The sequence below is a fragment of the Carassius auratus genome, chromosome 49 (genome assembly GCF_003368295.1).
Source record: "Carassius auratus strain Wakin chromosome 49, ASM336829v1, whole genome shotgun sequence".
In the NCBI taxonomy this organism is placed as follows: Eukaryota; Metazoa; Chordata; class Actinopteri; order Cypriniformes; family Cyprinidae; genus Carassius; species Carassius auratus.
Genome location: NC_039291.1, coordinates 8,405,732 through 8,427,017, shown reverse-complemented (window position 1 = coordinate 8,427,017; position 21,286 = coordinate 8,405,732). Strand labels below are relative to the sequence as shown.

General features: G+C 38.3%; 1 protein-coding gene across 7 annotated transcripts in view; it reads left to right on the top strand.

The window, feature by feature from the left end:
- LOC113066129 (histone-lysine N-methyltransferase 2C-like) overlaps nt 1–21,286 on the top strand; it is a 134,769-nt gene that overhangs the window by 15,774 nt on the left and 97,709 nt on the right. For all 7 annotated transcript variants that reach the window (XM_026237803.1, XM_026237796.1, XM_026237800.1 and 4 more), the window contains exon 2: nt 8,693–8,857. In XM_026237803.1, the coding sequence (XP_026093588.1) occupies nt 8,694–8,857 (164 nt within the window). In that variant the 5' untranslated portion in view covers nt 8,693. The remainder of the gene's footprint in view (nt 1–8,692; nt 8,858–21,286) is intronic.

Below are 21,286 nucleotides of genomic sequence, written 5' to 3'. Positions count from 1 at the left end.
TTCTGCCCTTACATGAAAAATTTAAGTTTTTGCACTTATGACAACCAGCGTTGTCTGCATTAACTCTAGTGAAGTATAACCATACTTTGGAACGTTTTACTGTCTCCACCATTGTCACTCTTTGTATTGAGCAGGAGTTTTCGTACTGTAAGGGGCCGTTCACATATCGAGTCTAAACGCGTGGAAAACGCTAGGCATGCCGCTTCGGATTTTTTCCCCCAAAGCCTTCAGGCAGTTGCGCTCCTGAGGAGTCTGCCATTGCTAAGCAACCATGACCTGCTCTCTCCAAGAAGATGCGAAAATTTCAGCAATGGATAAATGGATTTGCAGCACTAAAAACTGCTTGCAGTAGCACAGCTACTAAATTTATTTAAAAATCCACATACAGCTATCAGCTGTTCCTTCATCTTGGCTGAGCTTTCAAAGTTGTTACGGAAAAGGTGAGTAAGCTACATGACCTGTGGTGCGGCATCCTGAAAAGTTGAGATGTTTTTAACTCGATGCGGTCTCGCAGATTTCACAGACAAACGTCTTAATAATATCGCAAATTAGAAATGTTTGGTCAGATAATAATGTGGACGATAACATTATTAAGCAAATCTCTTCGCCATCGTCACTCTTTATTATTAAGCGGGAGTTTTCATACTCTACTGTCTGTGCGTGTGTCACGCTCGTTGTGGTGTGTGTTACTGACAGACAGCCTCCGCGGCACGCATGACAGATCTCGCAGACAAACGTCTTAATATGTGTTCACTGCTGTGCGTACACTTTGGATGGATCCCTACCCATCACTCAAGATGAGTGTGAAAATAGATTTTAATTATGAAATATAATGGTTTATTTAAAAAAAAATATAGTTGCCGAATGCATAGACTTTCTAGCATTAATATGATGCTACTATAGCAACAATTTAGGACCGTGTTTAACAAAGTCGCATTTTAATTGTTACTCTGACACAAATTCTTCCGCAAGTGGTGCAACTAAGAAAGCAATACTACTGAGTAAGCTATGATGAAATATTTTTTTTCATGTTTAATGGAGGGCTAGATGATCGTGGTTTAATTATTTTGCTGTATTGTTATTGTTTGTTGCTGTTCAAGTTGTTCTAACTTAAAATGATGCATCTGTTAAATGGGTCGCAACAGACGTATTATGTCAGGGAATTGGTCTCAATGAGCTTGTGTTCCATTTGTAAAGCAGACACAATTAAGTATTTCTGGTGGTTGTGGTGGTATCACATGTCTATATTTGTGATAAATCTACTCACAATTTTATTTCCTGCAGATTTTTTAATTTGGTGGCTATGCAAATTTTTTTAATTCAATACTCTGACATCTGTATTTGCTAAATAACTTTTAATAGACTTATGTCCGTTCTTGAGACATGTTACAACTTTTGAAAAAGCTTTAATTGGTTTTCTTTTGATAATGTTTCAAATTCATACTGAATGCATATATGACTATAAAGCATGTCTATGTGTGTTAAAATCGAAATCGCAAAAGGTTTTTTTTTTTTTTCTCCATATCTTTACAGCCCTATTCCACACTACGGAAATCATAGGGCCCTACAATTTTTTTTTGGTGGAAGTTGAATTACCTTTTGAGTTTTTTTTTTGAGTGTCTCTTTTCTGTGACTGGTGTAGTGTAAAAAAAAAATTTAATAACTTGGATAGACATGTTCGGAATGTTAAAATAATGTCAAGCTGGAGTGCTCTGCACAGCAGGTTTAAACTGAAATGCTCTGAGACATCGAAAACATCATGAGCTAAATTTTTATTCAAATTGAATTGAATGGAGACAACACAGTGAATCTCATGCAGACAATGTAAGTATATCGTACAAGGCCATGCATTTTCTGTTATAAATTTCATTAATTGTGCAGCCCTGCAATGTAGCTAAAATTGAAATATTTGTCTTTCAAATGCCGGCATATAAACTGTTGAATGACTTCCGTTTACTTCAGCACAGAGAGAGTGTGTGGGTATGCTGTCAGGCTGTTGCGGTCAGGTAGAGAAGGGGCCCTGTGACATCGACAGTGAAAGCAGCATTCAAATAAGGAGTGTTGCAGGCCTCTCTGCTGGGCGCAGGGGTTTTCCTCCCTCATTTTCCTCCTCTGTCCTCAGCATGACTGTGCTGAATAAAATCTCTAAATTAATTTGAGCAGTGCTCCGTGGAGACCAGCAGCATCACGCTGAGTAGCATCTCTCCCAAGTGTTCATCCTCACACAGCTGTGCTCACGATCATCAGCTATGATTCAACAGCACTGCTCTCCTCTTCCTGAAATTCAACTCTCAGTGCAGGAGAGAGTGGTGCACTAAAGCACAGGGTTGGGCAGAATATAATATGCAGTGGTAGAAATTTACCCGGTAATTTTTTTTTGGAATAGACGTATATATGCTTATGAAATGTAAAAGTGTGCATATCATACGTTCCATGATAATACCGGTAAACATTTTTACATAATAAAAAAAAAAAAGTATCATATCACCATATTGATACAGTGACACAATGACGTATGGTGGATATGTTTCCTAGCACGCACAACAACAACACCACAAACCCAATCGGTGTGTTCGACTTGAAGCAGTGCTGCGAAGACTGATCGGTGTACGCCAATAAAGTATCGCGAGAAGGATTCTAGAGCATATATGAGTACACACTCTTACCTTCAAAAATAGGCGAGGCACATATCTTTAGTAAAGTGGCGTTGAGAGAGGGGAGGGGGCCGTTGATATCAACCAACTTCCTGAGGCCAGCGTAAAAAGATGGCCTTTGCGTAGTCATGAAAGCTTATCAATTGCACGTGTTTAAAGCCTTGCCAATTTAAACATTCAAAACTGTTTAAAGTATTCAAACAGAAGATGTGAAAAAACTTGCCAACACCAAACCAAGCTGTTCTTCGCTTCCTATCGTGCCTAAATGAACTTGTACACCTCAGCAGTTTTAACATACAAGCACAAAAAGACATGAAAATCTTAATTCAGCACCCGCATGCTGTTCAGTGCATATACACTGTACATACAGAGAGCCGCGTCTAATTGAGTTTTGTCTATTCTTGCTCTTGAAACGACAAATACATACAAAATTGTCACCTCAAAAGTATCCTTAGTTCATATTGAATGTATTATGTCTTAAAGTGTCAGCAGAGAGGACCGGTGTACGGTCTATTTAAACTGACCAGTGTAACATTTTAAATGTTTAGTTGACTGTATTTTATTTTGATAATGAACAGACTGCGATGTAAGTTTGTATCGCCTGGATAAATGTGTGCTCCAGGCTCCAACGCGATCGAAACAGCTGAGACCGAGAGAGAGAGAAAAAAAAACACAGGGTTAGGAATATGTTAGATGACCATGCCTCTGCCGTTCGAGATATAGCCTTCATTAATGTGGCTTAATTTGTTCTGGTTTACCGGTTTCTTTTCTTAAATCTTCTAATTTCGCTGGTTTATTTTATTATCTTTCACTTTTAATCGCATCTTTTAGGCTGCTGTGTGTGGTAAACATGGGAAGGGAAATTAAAGATTTCATGAATTAATAATTCGTTCGATTTATTAATTTGTTCCCTTATTTCAGTTAAATCATGGGTTATTTAGGGAACAAAATTAACGAAACATGGACAATTGCCACAAATTAATAAGTAGTAGAAACGAATTAACAAGTTGTAGGAATTAATAGTCTATCTGTCCTATGTCCCGCAGCCCTGCATGACTAGCCTACATTTCTTTTGCTTTTCATGTTGAATGACTTTTGTGTTCTTTCTATTATAATGTACTTTTAGGTTTAAATCACATTAAAAGCTTAATTAGTACACTGTGAATGAATGATGATACGGTCAATGTAACTCACAGCCGCTCGCACGTGTTCTATGCATGAGCTGCACCCAGCCCAACCTTTTTCAGCCTTAATCAATCAATCTCTTATCGACAATTATTTGAAAGCATGTTTTTATTCAAATTTCATTCATCAAAAACAAGAAAATTTTACCATTGATTATTTATTAGTTTAAAGGTCCCGTTTTACGCACTTTTTTGAAGCTTTGATTGTGTTTACAATGAGCAATATAACACGTGTTCATCTTTCACGTGTAAAAAAACAGTATTTTTCACACAATTCACCTATTTGTATACTGCTGTTTTCACGGTCACAAAAACGGGCTGATGTCTTCCTTGTTCTATGAAGCCTCTCCTTCAGAAATACGTAACGGGTTCTGATTGGTCCAGTGGTTCCTGTGTTGTGACGCGACAGCAGCTGAGAGCAGGCTGCCCTCCTGGTAACGCGATTGGGCTAGAACGCACGTGCTGGAGATGTATTTATAGTCTCAGGAGGAGCGTTTTTACTGATGAGATGCGCATGAAAACCGCATTCGTTTTTTTGCACAGCCCTAACATCTAGTTAACAAAGCTAAACAGCGTTGCCCTTTGTGTAATAAGTTACAGAAACTGTTAAATGCACCAACTTAAATAATAAAATACACTTACCGGTGTGGTCCATAAACAACGCCTTCTCCAGACAAAGAGGGAACTGCTCCATCTTTCAAGAATAATCTTTGTGCAAATCCAGCATTAAACTGATTGAGATGGAGAAAGTTGTCCTCAGCAAGCTGTCTTCACCAAAATGAGCTGCACATAGTTTTACATGTGCATTATAATTTTCAGGAACCGAGTTAAACATAAATTGTAACCATTAATCTCAAAGTACAGCGTTCCTGGGAAGCCCAAACAAAGATGATTGGACTCAGAGATGAAAAAAACAGCGTTTCAACAACATGGCGACAAACACAAACAGCTCTTCCTTCTTCTCCGTCGGAGCGCAACAAGGCCACGCCCCCTGTTTGTGAATTCATGTGAGCGGTGGTTAGTCAAAAAAAACTGTTTTAGTGACGTTATTACTGCAGGAACTAGAGGGCTGTAGTCCAAATGGGTCGTTTTTTGTAGGCGAATTATGTTAAATCAAATATCTCGCTTGGCATTGAACTTTGAGCTTTAGAGTTTTACAGATATTATTTATACTCTAACAACAACATTACACACTAACTAAAGTTTTAAACATGGAATCACAAAGAAGGGGACCTTTAATAACTTATATTTATCATTAATAAACAAAATAATAATTAGCTAGCTGTAAATTCATTGTCATGACTGGATTCTGTGCTTCACTCCACATCACAGAAATCATAATGCATTAACCTTAAATTATAAATGGGACATAGCTGTATCTGCACGGGATGATGATTTTCTGAATAGGTAAACATGTTCGATGCGTTTGCTCATTTTGCAGCCGGTTTCCGACCACAGTTTTTGCAAACTGTGTCTACCTTCAAGGACAAATAAGATTTCGTCTTTTCTATACAAAAAGTATTCCCATAGGCCTACTAGTGCCAATTTTAACTCATATTTTGACGTGGGATCGAGATTAGAGATAACGGCCTCTGTCTCTGATGTTGTCTCCGCTGTATGTGTGGGTGAAGTAAGAGAACAGTTCACGTATTGCATCCTTTGCGCACTCAAGTTCGTTATTTCAAATGTAGCAAACGCGCTCGTTTTTTTTCCAGGCGCCTCTGCACTGCATCAGGTTAAAAACATCTCAACCTTTCATAATGCCGCAAGCGCAACACAGGTCATGTTCCTCACCTTTCCCGTAACAACGTTGAAAGCTCAGCCAAGATGAACGGCAGACGCCTCTAGAGCGCTAGTGCCAGAAGGCTTTGGGAAAAAATCAGAAAGCAGCTTGTCTAACATTTTCCACGTGTTTTAGGCGCGATATATGAACTGCCCCTTAGGTGGAACGTTGTTGCCTAGGCGCAGGTGAGATTCTGTGTTTGTTATTTTCTCTCAATATCGTAGATAAGCAAATGTACACGGTATGATAATCGTACATGTTTATATCGCGGTATATCATCATACCGGTATATCGTTACAACCCTAAGTCGAACACACAGCTGCTGTTGCCACTTTATAACTATAGATTTATACTTAAAATTAGGTAGTTTGTCATCGATGAAAGTAGCTCATAGAAAAAGGATTGAAAATGCCCTTTATTTTGTTTGCACTTATAAATGCTGCTGCCTGCCAGCTGCAATCACCAATTAAACATTGTTCCATGTTTGTTCCATGTTTGTTCCAAGTTTAATTGTTTTATGTTTTTTTCTTAGGAATGTTTATAAAAGATACGTAAATGTCCTAATTGAACTATGGCCTAAACCCTGACTGTGAAACCAGCCATGAAATGATTAATTGCTTTTTACTGGCAATAATGTTTTTGGCATCTCATCACAAATTACAGACTTTAGGAATAGGTTACATCATTGTCTATACAGTGGGTACTGGTTAAGGTACTGTACCGGTGATACAGGTTCTTGGCTTCATTTGCATGTCCATTGAATATTTATGAGGGCTAACGGTTATTGACCAGGCATATTTGTTTATTTGTATGAATCCCACTTCTGTTTGTCTGTTCCACTGGTGGAATTCAGTAAACTGTGTAGATAAAATGACCCCATCCACCCCTCCCCAAATAAAACAGAAGTCCATAGGGCATGCGCATGCATGTATTTTTTCATGTTTGTAAGCTTGTATTTTTGTTAGAGAATTATTACTTAATTTATTCATAAAAATTATATTTGCTACTTAAAATATAAAATGTATGCGTAAGTAGGGCTGTCGCGATAACCGCAATAATGTAATACCGCGCTGTTGATATGCAAACCGCAGAAGAAAGATAGCAACTGCAGAAAACCGCGGCAACCGCAGTGTTCAGGTTTTTTTTTTTTTTTTTTTTTTTTTTTTTTTTAAGGCTGTGGCCTTCTTGTTTTTTCAATTTGTCACTGTGCATTCAATGTTAAATAAATTAATGATACAATATGGTTACGAATGTAATTTTCTTGCGAGCCGTGGTAGCTTTATGGTGCTTCGTTTGTTTTGAATAGGCCGGCTGAAATTATGGGAGGTGCTCGATCTCGATCATCTATCATGGGGTCATCTGTTTTATTTTTTTTGTACATCGTATACTTTATTAGTATAATGTTTAGTGAGTTTGGTTTTTAAAAATCACTGTCTTAGTACATTAAGCCACATTAAATGTTTTCTTATAACGGTTTTCTATGGGAGGAAATGCTTAACGTGTTATTAGAGTTGCATTCATATTCCGGGCTCATCTGATTTTTTTTTATAGATAGTATACTTTATTAGAATAATTTTTAGTGAGTTTGGTCTGTTAATATCACTGTCTTAGTACATTAAGCCATGTTAAGCATTTTTCACGGTAAGCGTTTTAGAGTGTCCCTCAAGAGTCAGGTCGCGGAGCAACATCAGAATGAACAGCTGAGACCAGTACCGGCCGACAGTTAGGAGTAGCTGAAGCCTTTGCGAAATCTGTAAAATACAGCCGTGAAAGTAAAGCCCCTTTCACACTGCCATTCCGGCAAATACAGGGGTAAAGTGTTCCTGTAATTGTTCCCTGGTCGCTAGATTTGGCACTTTCACACTGCCAGTGATGACCCGGTATATGTGCGTGCTTTCACACACAACTCGTGAAGATCCCGTAACGACACGTGACATCAGCGCGACGTGTAATGTACGAGTCGACAACACTTGGCACGTTATACTTTAACTGAAGCAAGCAAACGATCTCTGCGTCAGCGCGGAAAGTGAGGAACTAACTGATCTCTGCTTTATTACAGTTTGCACATATGTTTTCGTCGCGAATGTTGATCTTCCTTCAAAACAGGCGGTAAAAGAGTCGCTCGATAACGCGCGTCATCACTTCGATACGGAATTAGATCTGGCTTTTGTTCACACAGAGCTCGTTCCGGATCGATTACCGCAATGTTACTATGTCCTCGACCCGGGTTCGATTCGGTAATCAATTCCGGGACGTGGTTGCTTTCACACAGAAGGCGACCAGGCAATGTTACGGGAATATTGCGGGTCCGACGTGCAGTGTGAAAGGGGCTTAACAGGCATACCTGCTGAAGTCACGGACAACCTCCCCATCAGGGCCCATACACAAGAGAGCGTGAGCAGATAACGAGCTCACATGCATCTGCATGAGGAGTGCATCTCCAACTCCAACGCAAATCCACTGTCCTGGTGGGCCAGTGGTGACGCGATAATCAGTCTAGATTTCCTCTGCTGTCCAAAGTCGCACGCAAATACATGTAATACATGTTAGAACTATTTGATTTCTTCCAAAATTTTTTTTGGGTAAAACGCATGTTCTTGTTGCTGTTTGGCATTTAACAATAAACAAAAATGTTTTAAAACGTGTCTCTCTGTCAGTTAAAAAAGCAACAATATATGCTACATAACTCAACGATAGAGTTTTGTATGCAGCAAAATCAGGATAAATAAGGTATGTAAAAAAACAAAAATAAATGGCGGTAATACCGCATATCGTGCTATTGAGCCACCTATAATAACCGCAGGGGAAATTTCTTAACTGTGACAGCCCTATGTGTAAGTCATCTGTTTTGGGTCTACTTTGTGGATTAATGTCTGCTTATGCAATAATTATTTACTTAGTTTTCTGAATGTACACTGTGCTTTACCAGTGTTTTCTAAGTAATCAAATATACTTAATTTTTTTATTAATTTATTCATTGTCATGACAAAAGATTTAAGCTTTGTGCAAATATTTTAAGGTGTTTCTGTCAGACCAGTGTGATGTATGAATTTGTGTGTGTCTTTATACAGAATGTCATCAGAGGATAAGAGTCTGGAGCCCTCTGAGCAAGGACCATCTCCTCCCCTGAGCAGTGCTGGGGCCACGCCCTCAGGGAGCCCGGCCCCCTCAGAAAGACGCCCACGGGGCCGGCCACGCAAGGATGCTTCCTCTGTCACACCCAAGTCAAAAACAAAGTAAGTGCATCTCCTGTTCCCATGTGAACGTGTTTGCATATGATGAAACCTGGAGAGGTGACCTTGTGTCTGCTTTGTATTTTACTTTGTGTTGTTTAAAGGAGGATAAATGTTATAACTTTGACAAATTACTGACTAATCAACTGAAAGTTGATTATATTGAAGGGCTTAATGAATGAAACCACTGACACTTATGCATAGACAATTTCAGGTTTATGAGTCACATGTTATTTAGTACTTCGTGATATGCCACAAATTGGCAGAACTGAAGATTATCATTTGCCCAGAAATCAGACCAAATCAATAAAGCATAACTTGCAATCATTCGAGCTTAACTGCACAATTGTGATATTTATGGTCATTTAAGTGGCTAGTTAATACTATTATGTGATTATGATAACCTGACTATCTTTTCTTTCCCCCGCCATCCCCACCCCTCCCCTTCTTTTTTAGTATTAAAGTCTTTCAGTCCAGTTTTCTAGCTTTTCTTCTGAATTCTGGCTTAGGCAGTTAGTTAACCCACTATGCAAGGCTGCATGCTATTGGGAGTAGGGGCGAAACACACACACACACACACACACACACACACACACACACACACACATACATATATATATATTTTTTTTCTGAAAAAAAAAATAGATAAAAAAAATTCAGGTTTGCTGTGTTTGTTTGTAAGGCTGCATGATGTTGTGATTATCAGCATATGGTAATAATAAAATAATTTATTAATTTTATTTTTTACATTACTTTGTAAACGTAAAATTACAGTAGTATTAATGTTTATGTCTCAATTTCTTTTTCATTTTCAAACATAAAACCATTAAACATCTATTTTGGCAAGAAATCGCAGAAAGGTTCATGGCAGAAAGCTTCTCATTAAAAGTATGCTCAGATGGTTATCACGTTGTGTTCCCAAATGCATGTTTAAGGGAGCCAAACTCAGAGCTGCAAAAAGAGATGTTCATTTTGAGATGCTGCAAACACCGGCGGATCATAAAGTGCTATGATATAAGAACCAAGTGCTGTGCTTCACTGTGAAACATGCAGGGCATATTTTTATTTAATTAAACAGTAGACTTTGCGATTTGACAATTATACGAAGCCATATTGCCTTTTTGGTTTTATTTTGATTAATCATGCCCTACCAGTATGTGTATGTGTTGAGCTGGCTGTATTCTGGTGAAGTATTCTCCTGCACCTGGAAGAGGCTTTCAAGTGTGACGATGTGCATTAGTGTGGAAGAGCTCTGTGAGGCACACAAGGAGATGCTGCTCTAGAAGGATGACATTTTCTTTTGCCAAGTTGATTTTGGCTCCAAAATAAATCTGCTCTGAAACAGCATGGGGTGTAAAAAAGGGAACATTTTAGACTGGCTGTATTTTGAATGACACCGTGTCTGAACCAGAAACGAGCCGCATGACTCAACAAATCTAGATTGATTTCTTTATAGTTAAGGGATGCACCGAAATGAAAATTATTGGCCAAAGCCGAAACTGAACAAAATTAAAAACACTGGGCAGAAGGCCAAATATCCCCCAATATATTTTGCCAATTTTTTTCAAACTTGCAAAAATTCAATAGCCCAAATGTGCTTTTTACTGTTTTGTCTTGCTTTTCAAAGAAAAAATCTATTACAAAACAACTATTTAAAAATATTAAACACTGATCTTTTTTTTATTTTATTCTAGCAGACATTATACAAACAAAGCACAATTTAACTCAAGATTAATATGTTAGTAAAATAATATTGTTTTTGGCCATCAGACCCACTTCTTGAATCAAGCATGTAATTTTATAACAAATAAAAGCAGCCTTGCTGAGCAGGAAGATCGTTCTTTTAAACCATTAGAAAATCTCACATGAAAAAGTACTGTAGTAATTTATAGTAAATACTATAGTATTTTTTAACCATACTATATAGTAAGGTGTAATATCCTGTATATATTATAGTATTTACAACACTGTGTTAATGAATGCTTCAGCCTACTGTAGTATTAACTATAGTAAACCGATAAACTGTAGCGCTGTCAGAATACATGCAATTTGTGCATGTATTAGAAAACAACGTTCTGCAGTTTATTTACTAATTTTTTAAGGCCCTTTCAGAATTTCAATCATCATACAGTAACCAGCAACAATCACCCCATCCTCTTCTCATCGAAGACTTGGGCTGCAGTACTAAAAAGTCTATCGCTGTGGGTATTTGTAATGATTTTTGTGTTTTAAATTCTTCCACACTGCTGACTGTTTGTTGCATTGCGCCTCTCACTCTACGCTGGTTGCTATTTGATCGCTTGATGTCATTGTTCTGTACAGTTTCTTCAGTCTTTTTGCTTATCTTTCCAGACATTTGCTATTTTCAGCCGAATAATTTCTGTTACTGAACATTCAGTGCATCCCTAATTATAGTCAACAGAGCCGGCTACTGAATATGGCTGATGTGGTGCATCATCAGTTTATGGATGCCCTCATCCTTTTTTGTGGGGGGGATATTCTGCACAGCTAATCTGCCACTTTATTCCCCCTTTTTAAAACTTTGCATGTTATTACCCAATAGTTCACTCATAAACATTGCTCCAAATGTCACTCCAAAAGTCTGATTATAAAGGGGAAATTTTGAAGGCCGTTTTCCATGCAGTTACATTGAATTGGAAGTCTTTCAAGCTTCTAAAATAGGACACAAAAGCTTCACGTCATAAAAGTAGTCCAAATGAGTCTTCTGAAGCTATACAATAGCTTTGTGGAAGAATTAGATGGGGAAAAGTTGATTTATTTATATTTAAATTAGATTTAAAAACCTTTACTTTGCCTTGTTGACAGTTTTCAATAGAGTTCTATAAAGGTTGTGCAGTACATGTGCAGATGGCTATCATCAAAGTGATTCATTCTTAAATAGCCGCTCATGAAGTAGCCCACAGGATCACACTGTATGTTACTGAACCAGGCAAATTATGTGTTTATTACGTTCCACTAATTATGCCATGAGTTCACAAAACTCTTACAATACATAGACCTTTTATTTCTTTAATGGTAGTTTATTCGGGGCATTAGGTGAGTTTCAAGCCTGATGGGAATATGGGGCCTCGTCTATGAGATCAAGTGTTGGCTGTCAAATAAACAGTGCAGATATAGGGCAGATTAGTGATGTACCTGATACTGCAGGTACAGCCCTCTGTGGACCTACACACAGAGTTCACACCATGGATGTTGTGTCTCAATGCACAAAACACACTCCGTTGAGATATCAATTTTAAAGTGATTGTACAGTTGTCTGAACTGGCTGAAAAGAAAGTCTTTTGTTTAAAGGGCAAGTGTCTGTTTTCTGCTGCATAGCAAGAAGAAGAAGGTTTTAAAGTTATTGCTGCCTTTATATGTTTCCCTTAAACACTTTCCCTTTCTGACATTTATCCCCTTGGAATCATATTAAGGTTCTATCTGACATGTTTGTCAAATTTACTTTATTTTTGATTTGATTTAGAAAACAGCAAGGTTATATCTACAAAGTCAAACTCTAACTTGGTTCTATAAGGTTCTATCTGTGAGCAAATCAGCACTTTGAAGATAGATAGGTTAGATATGTAAGCATAAAAGCTCTGTCTTTTATGCTTAATTTGAACAAGAAAAAAAAACTGCAACCAGTCGTCCTGTCCCTGCAGCTGAAAACACCCCCACAGCATGATGCTTCCACCACCACGCTTCACTGTAGGGACTGTATTGGACAGGTGATGAGCAGTGCCTGGTTTTCTCTACACATACCACTTAGAATTAAGGCAAAAAGTTCTATCTTGGTCTCATCAGACCAGAGAATCCTTCAGGTGTTTTTTAGCAAACTCCATGGGGGCTTTCATGTGTCTTGTACTGAGGAGAGGCTTCCGTCGGGCCACTCTGCCATAAAGCCCCGACTGGTGGAGGGCTGCAGTGATGGTTGACTTTCTACGTCTTTCTCCCACCTCCCGACTGCATCTCTGGAGCTCAGCCACAGTGATTTTTGGGTTCTTCTTTACCTCTCTCACCAAGGCTCTTCTCCCCCAATAGCTCAGTTTGGCCGGACGGCCAGCTCTAGGAAGGGTTCAGGTCGTCTCAAATGTCTTCCATTTAAGGATTATGGAGGCCACTGTGCTCTTAGGAACCTTAAGGGCAGCAGAAATCTTTTTGTAACCTTGGCCAGATCTGTGCCTTGCCTTGTGTCTGAGCTCTTCAGGCAGTTCCTTTGACCTCATGATTCTCATTTGCTCTGACATGCACTGTGAGCTGTAAGGTCTTATATAGACAGGTGTGTGGCTTTTCTAATCAAGTCCAATCAGTATAATCAAACACAGCTGGACTCAAATGAAGGTGTAGGACCATGAGTTAAACATATGAGTGTCACAGCAAAGGGTCTGATTACTTGGGACCATGTGATATTTAAGTTTTTCTTTTTTAACAAATCTGCAAAAATGTCAACAATTCTATTGTGTTTTTTTTTTCAATATGGGGTGCTGTGTGTACATTGAAAAAAAAAACAAAAAAAAAAAACAATTAAATTATTTTAGCAAATGGCTGCAATATAACAAAGAGTGAAAATTTTAAGGGGGTCTGAATACTTTCCGTACCCACTGTGTGTGTGTGTATTTGTAAATAGCACAAATATATAAATAGATGTAAACAATTTTAAACAGGACCTACAGGTACAACCTGCAACGGGGCACTGCAAGCCCTTGCTATATGGTCCTGAGGAACAATATTGTTGCTTTGCTGTTAGAAATAATGACATTTATTTAGAGATAATCAAGTCATATTTTCCACAAAAATCAATACAAGGATCTTGAATGAGTTATCTTACTCAATATTTCTCAATTGACATGCTTTTGCTAAATATATAAATTCTAAAGTTCTACTATCTTGATCTCATAGTTTATTAACTTAAAGTTAGAGTTTACTGTGTACTTATGACCTTCAGCTCTTCAGATTGAGATGGTTCTTCAGTCATATTCTCATTTCTAAATCCAGTCCACTGCTATATGCTCAGTTGTCTTGTCAACTTTTGGATGTTGCCGACATCTAGAAGATGACTGGCTTGTTTATAAACTCAATATATGTGATGCTACAGATTTGTTCTTGTCGGTCATTTACACACTTAATCTCTAAATCTGGTTTAGACTAAATCTGCACTAAATTAGGCATATTTTGTAGGAAATTCAGTGGAACTAGGGCTGGGGAAAATAAATCGATGCATCGCGAATCGAGAAATGATTCAGAATCGATTCTGAGCTTAGTTTTGAACAGCAGGTGGCATGCTTTAGAAACACCCGTACTCTGCTCGTTTCCAAATCCGTACAGACACTTGAACCTAAAACAATCATTCATGAAATTCGAAAAGGTTTTAGCGAATTACAAAGATGTTCACAGTGGGCTGTGTTTACATTAATCTCGCATCATAAAAGCATTCTAAGATGAAGTGAAATTACATGACTCAGCCGAGTCAAGCACACTTTAGCACTCTTCTTCATGAGCGTTTGAGTGTGCAGATAAAAACTAGATTAGAGCGCAATCTGCTGGTAAAATCTAAGCTCAGAATCGATTCCAGAGGAATCGCAATGCATTCTGAAAATCGAAGACTCTATCCATTAATCGATTCTGCATCGATTTATCATCCAATCCTATGTTGAACATTTTAAAAATGTTTAATGGACTAAAATACAAGGGTTGGGGGATTGCAAATGGTGGGTTTTTGAATTCTGTGGGAATCTATTTCTGAAATTTTCTGGATACAAACTATGTGTGGTCCTGCCTGACCAGTCTGTTGTTGACATAATGAATTATTTTATCCACAAGGTTGTGAAAAAAAAAAAAAATTCCACACCTTTTTTGCTCCCCTCTCAGACTCTTCAGGGACTGTTTTTAATGCTGGAAGCTTTACTTCAGTAAGTCAAGCAGTCTGAACCATTTAGGCATAAGCACTAGGTGAGGAAACAGTTAAGGTGTCTGTGGGAGACAGCAGTGCTGTTTTAAAGGGGGTGTGCCGTGTTTCAGCCAGTCAGTCCATCCCGGGTTTTAGGCTCCTCCTTTCTGTGTTGGAACTACTTGCACTGTAAGCTTTTTTCCCCCTCTCTGCTTCCCATTTGCTCTCTCTTTCTGGCACTCTCTCACTTATCCTTGTACTCTCTCTCGAGCTTTCTCCTGCTGTTCACCAGTGTGCTGTGACTGTGGCCATGAGTTCTTGGGGGAAGGAAATTTTAAATAAATAATCATGCAGTTTTAACTCATTTACAAATGGGAATAATTAAGCATGTTGCATTTGATTTTTTTTATATATATATTTATTTGATTTGTAAAGGGGTAAAAGAGTTTCAGAATTGTCATAATTTACTCACCCTCTAATGGTTCCAAATCATCAACAGAAGAAAAAAAAAAAACTCATTTGAGTTTGGAACAAGTGAGCAAATGGTGACAGAATTTACATTCTTAATGTGAGCTGATGTTTTAATATTGATTTTCTTCTTCTTCTTCTCTTTTTTTTAAACAGTGTATTTTGTAGAGTTTGAATTTTACCAATAAAGATAAATTGGATGGATCACACTGGCCAATAACCAGTTATCAACCGATAGTTTTTAAAATGGATATTGAACAAAGATAAATCTAAAAGATTAGTTCTGAACTTTATTGCAAACATAATAAAAAAATACTGAACCACTGATCTATAATATAGAACTGGATTGCTCATGACGTCATTAAAGTGAAGCCGCTGCGCCGCCATTCTGGTAATCCCTAGTGTGCGAAAACGTTCCATTGAGTTAATAGGAATTTGTATGATTTTAATGAGAAAACATCATCTAACAAGTCAGTGTTTATAAATATGAAGTATCACTGTATGTAGGCATGTAAACGGTTATTTTTTAAATGTCTGGAATTTCCCCTACTTATTAAAAAGCTACGTTCATTACAATGAGCATCATAAACATGATAAACATCAGACAGACACGACCTCAACACACATAACAAACGACGAAGTGTTCGTTCTGAAATCTGAATTTATTCAGAGAAATAACTGACTATATACAGTATGGATTTAAGAAATAAATACAAAGCTTTATTTCCCAGATAGTAAATTCATTTTTTTTTATTTCATTATAGAGAAATATTAACAACATAATTGTATAATTCATTGTAATATATTAAAATCCATTTCTGATACTAATATGTTCATGTTTAATAATTCCTGAATAATTTTGTTCATAAATAAATAAGCCATTTTTTGTGTTTGATCAGTTACCTGTGTCGTCAGTGCGCAGCAGACACACCCACCTACACGATTTAAATATATCGCTTATACTGTCCCAAAAAGACCATATATACTGCAGATAACATCTGAAGTGAACATTACTTTATTACACATAACATAAAAACGAGTCCCATTTGACTGATTCGCTTCAAATCGAGTTATTTTAGGACAGTGGTTTCAATGTGACTCAATGGTGCTCTCTGCTGGTAGGGATTAGTAAGATGGCGGATCGAACACTTCCGGTGGCTTCACTGCCTGTTGGCAGTTTAGAGCGCGATGAGCGATCCAGTTATATATATAGATCAGTGTACTGAACCAAGAAAATGCTGTGTACATACTAGGGCTGAACGATATGGACAAAATTTCATATCTCGATTTTCATGCCAGATATCTCGATATCGATACGATATGACTACGTGTTCTTTTGCTAAGCACGACCTGCACAACACGTCACTCTGGTTTACATAGTCTTTTCTGAATCCAAAATACTTCCAAATTATGGAAGATGATTTATGTTTTGGCACCAAGTCATGCAAAAAGGCGCAAAATAAGGCCATTACAAATTAATTGGACAGGAAAACAAGTCGATCAACATTTTCGGGGTCCAGAGCAGAGCGTTTTTTATTCACTATATGTCCAGCTGTTGAGAAGACGCGCTCCGACCGCACTGATGTCCCAGGACACTCAGGTACAGCTGCGCAAGGTTGGGGTATTGCTGCCAATTTCCACCACAAAAGCCGGTCGCTCTCAGCTTGCAGTGGTCCTTTTCATAACTCATAACTCGTCTACTGCGCCGCGAGACCTCCAGGCCTTACATATTCTATTCCCAGTTCACCAGCCACTTACTTTTAAGTATTTCGGAAGAAGTGGATGAATTCACGTGTTGTAAACATAGAGGTTGTAAATCCAACAGATCCGATTCTCTGAACTTCGTCTGCGGCACACACGGCGTGTGTAAAAAAGGTGTTTAAACAACAATATACCTCCACTTGCATGTATTTGACAATCGGAATATCAGATATTTCATGCCATAACACATTTGTGAATATTCTGAATAAAAAAGGAAAAATGATATAAAAGCAGATCATCATTCATTCAGCGCTGTTGCTGCTGCGGTGTGTCACGTGACAAGCAATGACACGTCACCATGGAAACGCCGCCCCCGCCCCCACAATATAGTTCCCACGTCCCTAGTGTGTGCGCGCTGGCTTTAGCGATGCAGTCAAAGGCACTCGTAAAACTGATGTTTGTTGTGACTGCCAGAGTTGTATGCAGGGCGAGCACGGAGAGGGGAAATCTATATCGTCTATATCTTTGCTTTTTTCGATATTAATATCTTGAAAGTTCATATCTAGATATAGATACGATAACGATATATCGTTCAGCCCTAGTACATACACACAAACATGTACTGTATTCAGATCAAATCAAATCAAAATGTATTTATAAAGCACAATAAAAACAACAGTAGTTGACCACTGTGCTGTACAAACCCTGCTAAAAAGACAGAAATAAATATAAAAAGTTTTGACCACAATGCACTAAAGAGGAGAAAGTCAAAAACAAACACTGATAGGTGACAGATCCTTGTACTCTAAGGAGATTCATAAGCCTGGGAATTTTTTATTTATTTATTTTTTACTTGGATTTAAATTCAGATTCTGAAAAGACTAATCAAAGGGAGACTGGAAGGCTATTTCAACTTCAGTCTCGAAGGTTTTTCTACTATACAAACTGTATTTTCAATCGCCCTACCCCAGCTGTACACCTAAACCTAACCCTCACAAGAAACTTTATGCATTTTTAGAATAAATAAAAAAACGTCATTCTGTTCGATTAAGAAGCTTTAAAAACAAATAAATAAAAGCATAAAATATCACAGCTTTATGTTTCTTGAGCACCAAATCTGCTATTACGCAAAATAAATAAAAACAAAAAAGGATAAATAAGCTGTCACTGGGGCAGTACCCTTTCAAAAGGTACTAATATGTAGCACCTGTACATATTTACTAATGTGCTATGTACTAATATGTAACCTTTAGGTGTAAATAAGGTGCACTTTTGAACTGCAGTTTATTTCATAAACATTTACATTAGTGATAAATGTGTGTATAGGGAATAAGGAAGGATTTATTAGATTTTTTAGAGTCGAGTTTACTCAATTTGTTTACCCTGTGATCCTTTGAATTTCTGACAGTCTGCACGTTTGGTCCTGTGTTTTACATATTACCAGAGCAGTGTAGAGCTCTGTAAATGCCATGAGCACAATCCTTCCGTGCATCTCAGCACTGCTGAACAGCTGTTTATTTACCTTCAGGTTACTCATTACCCCAAATCCCATCACTTGTTTACCTTGTTACCTCTGATGATAAAGAACACGTAAAATCCTTTTAGTGTGACCCTGCTAGCAAAACAAGAAACTCCAGAGGCCTTGTTTTGATGTATTATGTAGATCTTTCTCAATGTGATCATTATTTGATTAAAACTCATATGTATATGTTAAGGAAAAAGAGATTAGACCCCCTGACATACAGTATTTGAAAGTACGTTGTTGGTTCCAAAATCGGTTGACAGCCTTTGGGTGTCCTGCTCTTTAGATATCTAGATATTATGGTAGACCATCACTGCACTGATTTTAGCTTATTCCTTATTTCGCTTAAGTGGAGCAACATACATTTAAATTTAATACATGTAGTCACCCACAACTAAACCATAAGCTCTACTCTTCAGCAGTGGTAAATGATAAAACTTCAACATAACAGAAACTTTTTAAAATATTAAACATAACTGAACATTAAACAAACATATATAAATTATCACTTAATTTCATCATTTATTCACCTGATCTAGCCCTATGCAAAGCATAGTGAGAACTAAAAATCCACTGCTCAGTTTCAGTTAATGATGAAAAATGATTCCGGTAGTTTCAACAAAATTAAGTAGAAACTAAATGTTCAGATATTTGTGTTGCTTTAACTCATTTAAAGTACATTTAAGAAACAGCAACATTTTTGCAGTGTACATTTTCTTTCAAAATTTGCAAGCTGACACTCACAGGTTATTCAGCATTTCACTCTGGTGTTTAAGGCTAAATAGCATTAGGGAAGTTAGCTAGCCTTCAGCATGCGAATCTTTTGAGAGACACATTATAGAGGAGGGGGTTGTTGACCTGGATTAAACCTGTCTCAAGCACAGCACAATAGTATGCATTTTCAATGATGTAGGTCACTGATCGGAGTGCTGGACGCCAGGCTAGCAGGCAGCGGCAGTAACTGTCTCCATCCAGAAACCTTAGCCTCGAAATGTGATGCCTATTATTGTACCAATGCTGCATTGTGCTTGGGGAGATCAGTAGTTTTCCTAGTCCCACAATTATTTGGGTTCCATCTCTGTTTTTTGAGATAATTAAACTGTATTTTGCCGTATTTATCATAAACTAGTTTTGCATGTAATTTGTGTTGCTACAGCCACATTCAGTGTGAGGTTTGTTGACTTGTCTTGTAGGCTATATGTTGAAAGAAGAATGTGTAAGAAGCTTAAGGTCTGTAGATCTTAGTTCTCTGAGAACCACAGGATCCTTCGAAAAAGTGCCATGGTAACTAGTGCATAGTTGTCCTTGTGTGGATCCAAAAACTCTAAAAAGGGTTTTATAATGTTGTTCAAGTTGAAAGAAAATGATTGCACACATTATGTGTGCATGATTGATTACATATCAAGATATGATATTCAAGATATTCTCCACCCTTTCTCCAGACTCAAAGGTTTCCAAATGAAATACAAAACTTGCTCTAATCTGAAAAGATGACTTTTGACCACTGGGAAACAGTCCAGTTTTTCTTCTCCTTAGCCCAGGCAACGCTCTGATGTTGTCTGTGGTTCAGCAAGTTCCTTGACACGACTGTGTGTGGTGTCTCTCGATGCCTTGACCCCAGCCTCAGTCCATTCCTTGTGAAGTTCACTCAAATTATTTTTTGCTTGACAATCCTCATAAAGCTGCTGTTTTCCTGGTTGGTTGTGCATCTTTTTCTTCCACACTTTTTCCTTACACTCAACTTTCTGTTAACATGCTTGGATACATCCCTCTGTGAACAGCCAGCCTCTTTGACAATGAATGTTTGTGGCTTACCCTCCTTGGGAAGGGTGTCAGTGATTGTCTTCTGGACAACTGTCAGATCAGCAGTCTTCCCCATGATTGTGTAGCCTAGTGAACCAAACTGAGGGTGTACTCACACTAGCCAGTTTGAACCGTGCCCGGGTGCGTTTGACCACCAAAGCGCGGTTCGTTTGACTAGTGTGAGTGCTCCGAATCGTGCCCGGGCGCGGCTCGATTGGCCGGCCCTGGCCCGCTTGGAAGAGGTGGGCCAGGGAACGGTTCAGTTGGACTCGGGCGCGGTTCGCATGCAATGTGAGTGCTAACCGTGCCGGAGCAAGGAAAAGGACGCGTTGCGTCACGGTTTTGCGACGCACCAAAAACCAACATGGCAGGGAAAGGGTCGCTTTGGTCTACGGCAGAGGTGCAAAACGCATAAAAACTAAAAACTGCAAAGTCCTTGCTGCACTTCAGCTGGTACCTTGCAAACATCCTCATACGAGCAGCGCGATTACGTGAAAATGTTCGTGCCACTAAGGTGACACATCTGTTTAACAACAGGCTGTGAGAGGGCTTTGTTCCAAACAACACAAAATTATCCACAAAGAAAACAGAGCGATGTACTCCATTGCGTTCAGAGAGCGCCACTCTTCCTGTTTATCCCGAAACCGTCGCACCATAATGACGTAAGCGTGCTCCGGCACGAATGCTGAAACGCTATATGTGAGTGCAGGCCAGAGGGGGAGTGGGGAGGGGGGACAATCGTACTCGGGCCCGGTTCATGGCAACCGTGCCTAGTGTGAGTACACCCTGAGAGAACATTTTGAAAGCCCAGGAAACCTTTGCAGGTTAAAATCTCATTCTTTGCATCTCAATAAATTCAAATTTATTGAGATGCACCTGTATCTTCGTTGATAAGCGGTTATGTGAATAGGTTTAACTTCAATGAATCCTCTTATTATAACCAACAAAAGTGTAGATAAGAGATTCATTATGCAGTGTAGCTTGCTCAATTTTTATACAATCCTTTATATAAACTATATCTAAATTATAGTTCCATGTGTGAGTCACTGAC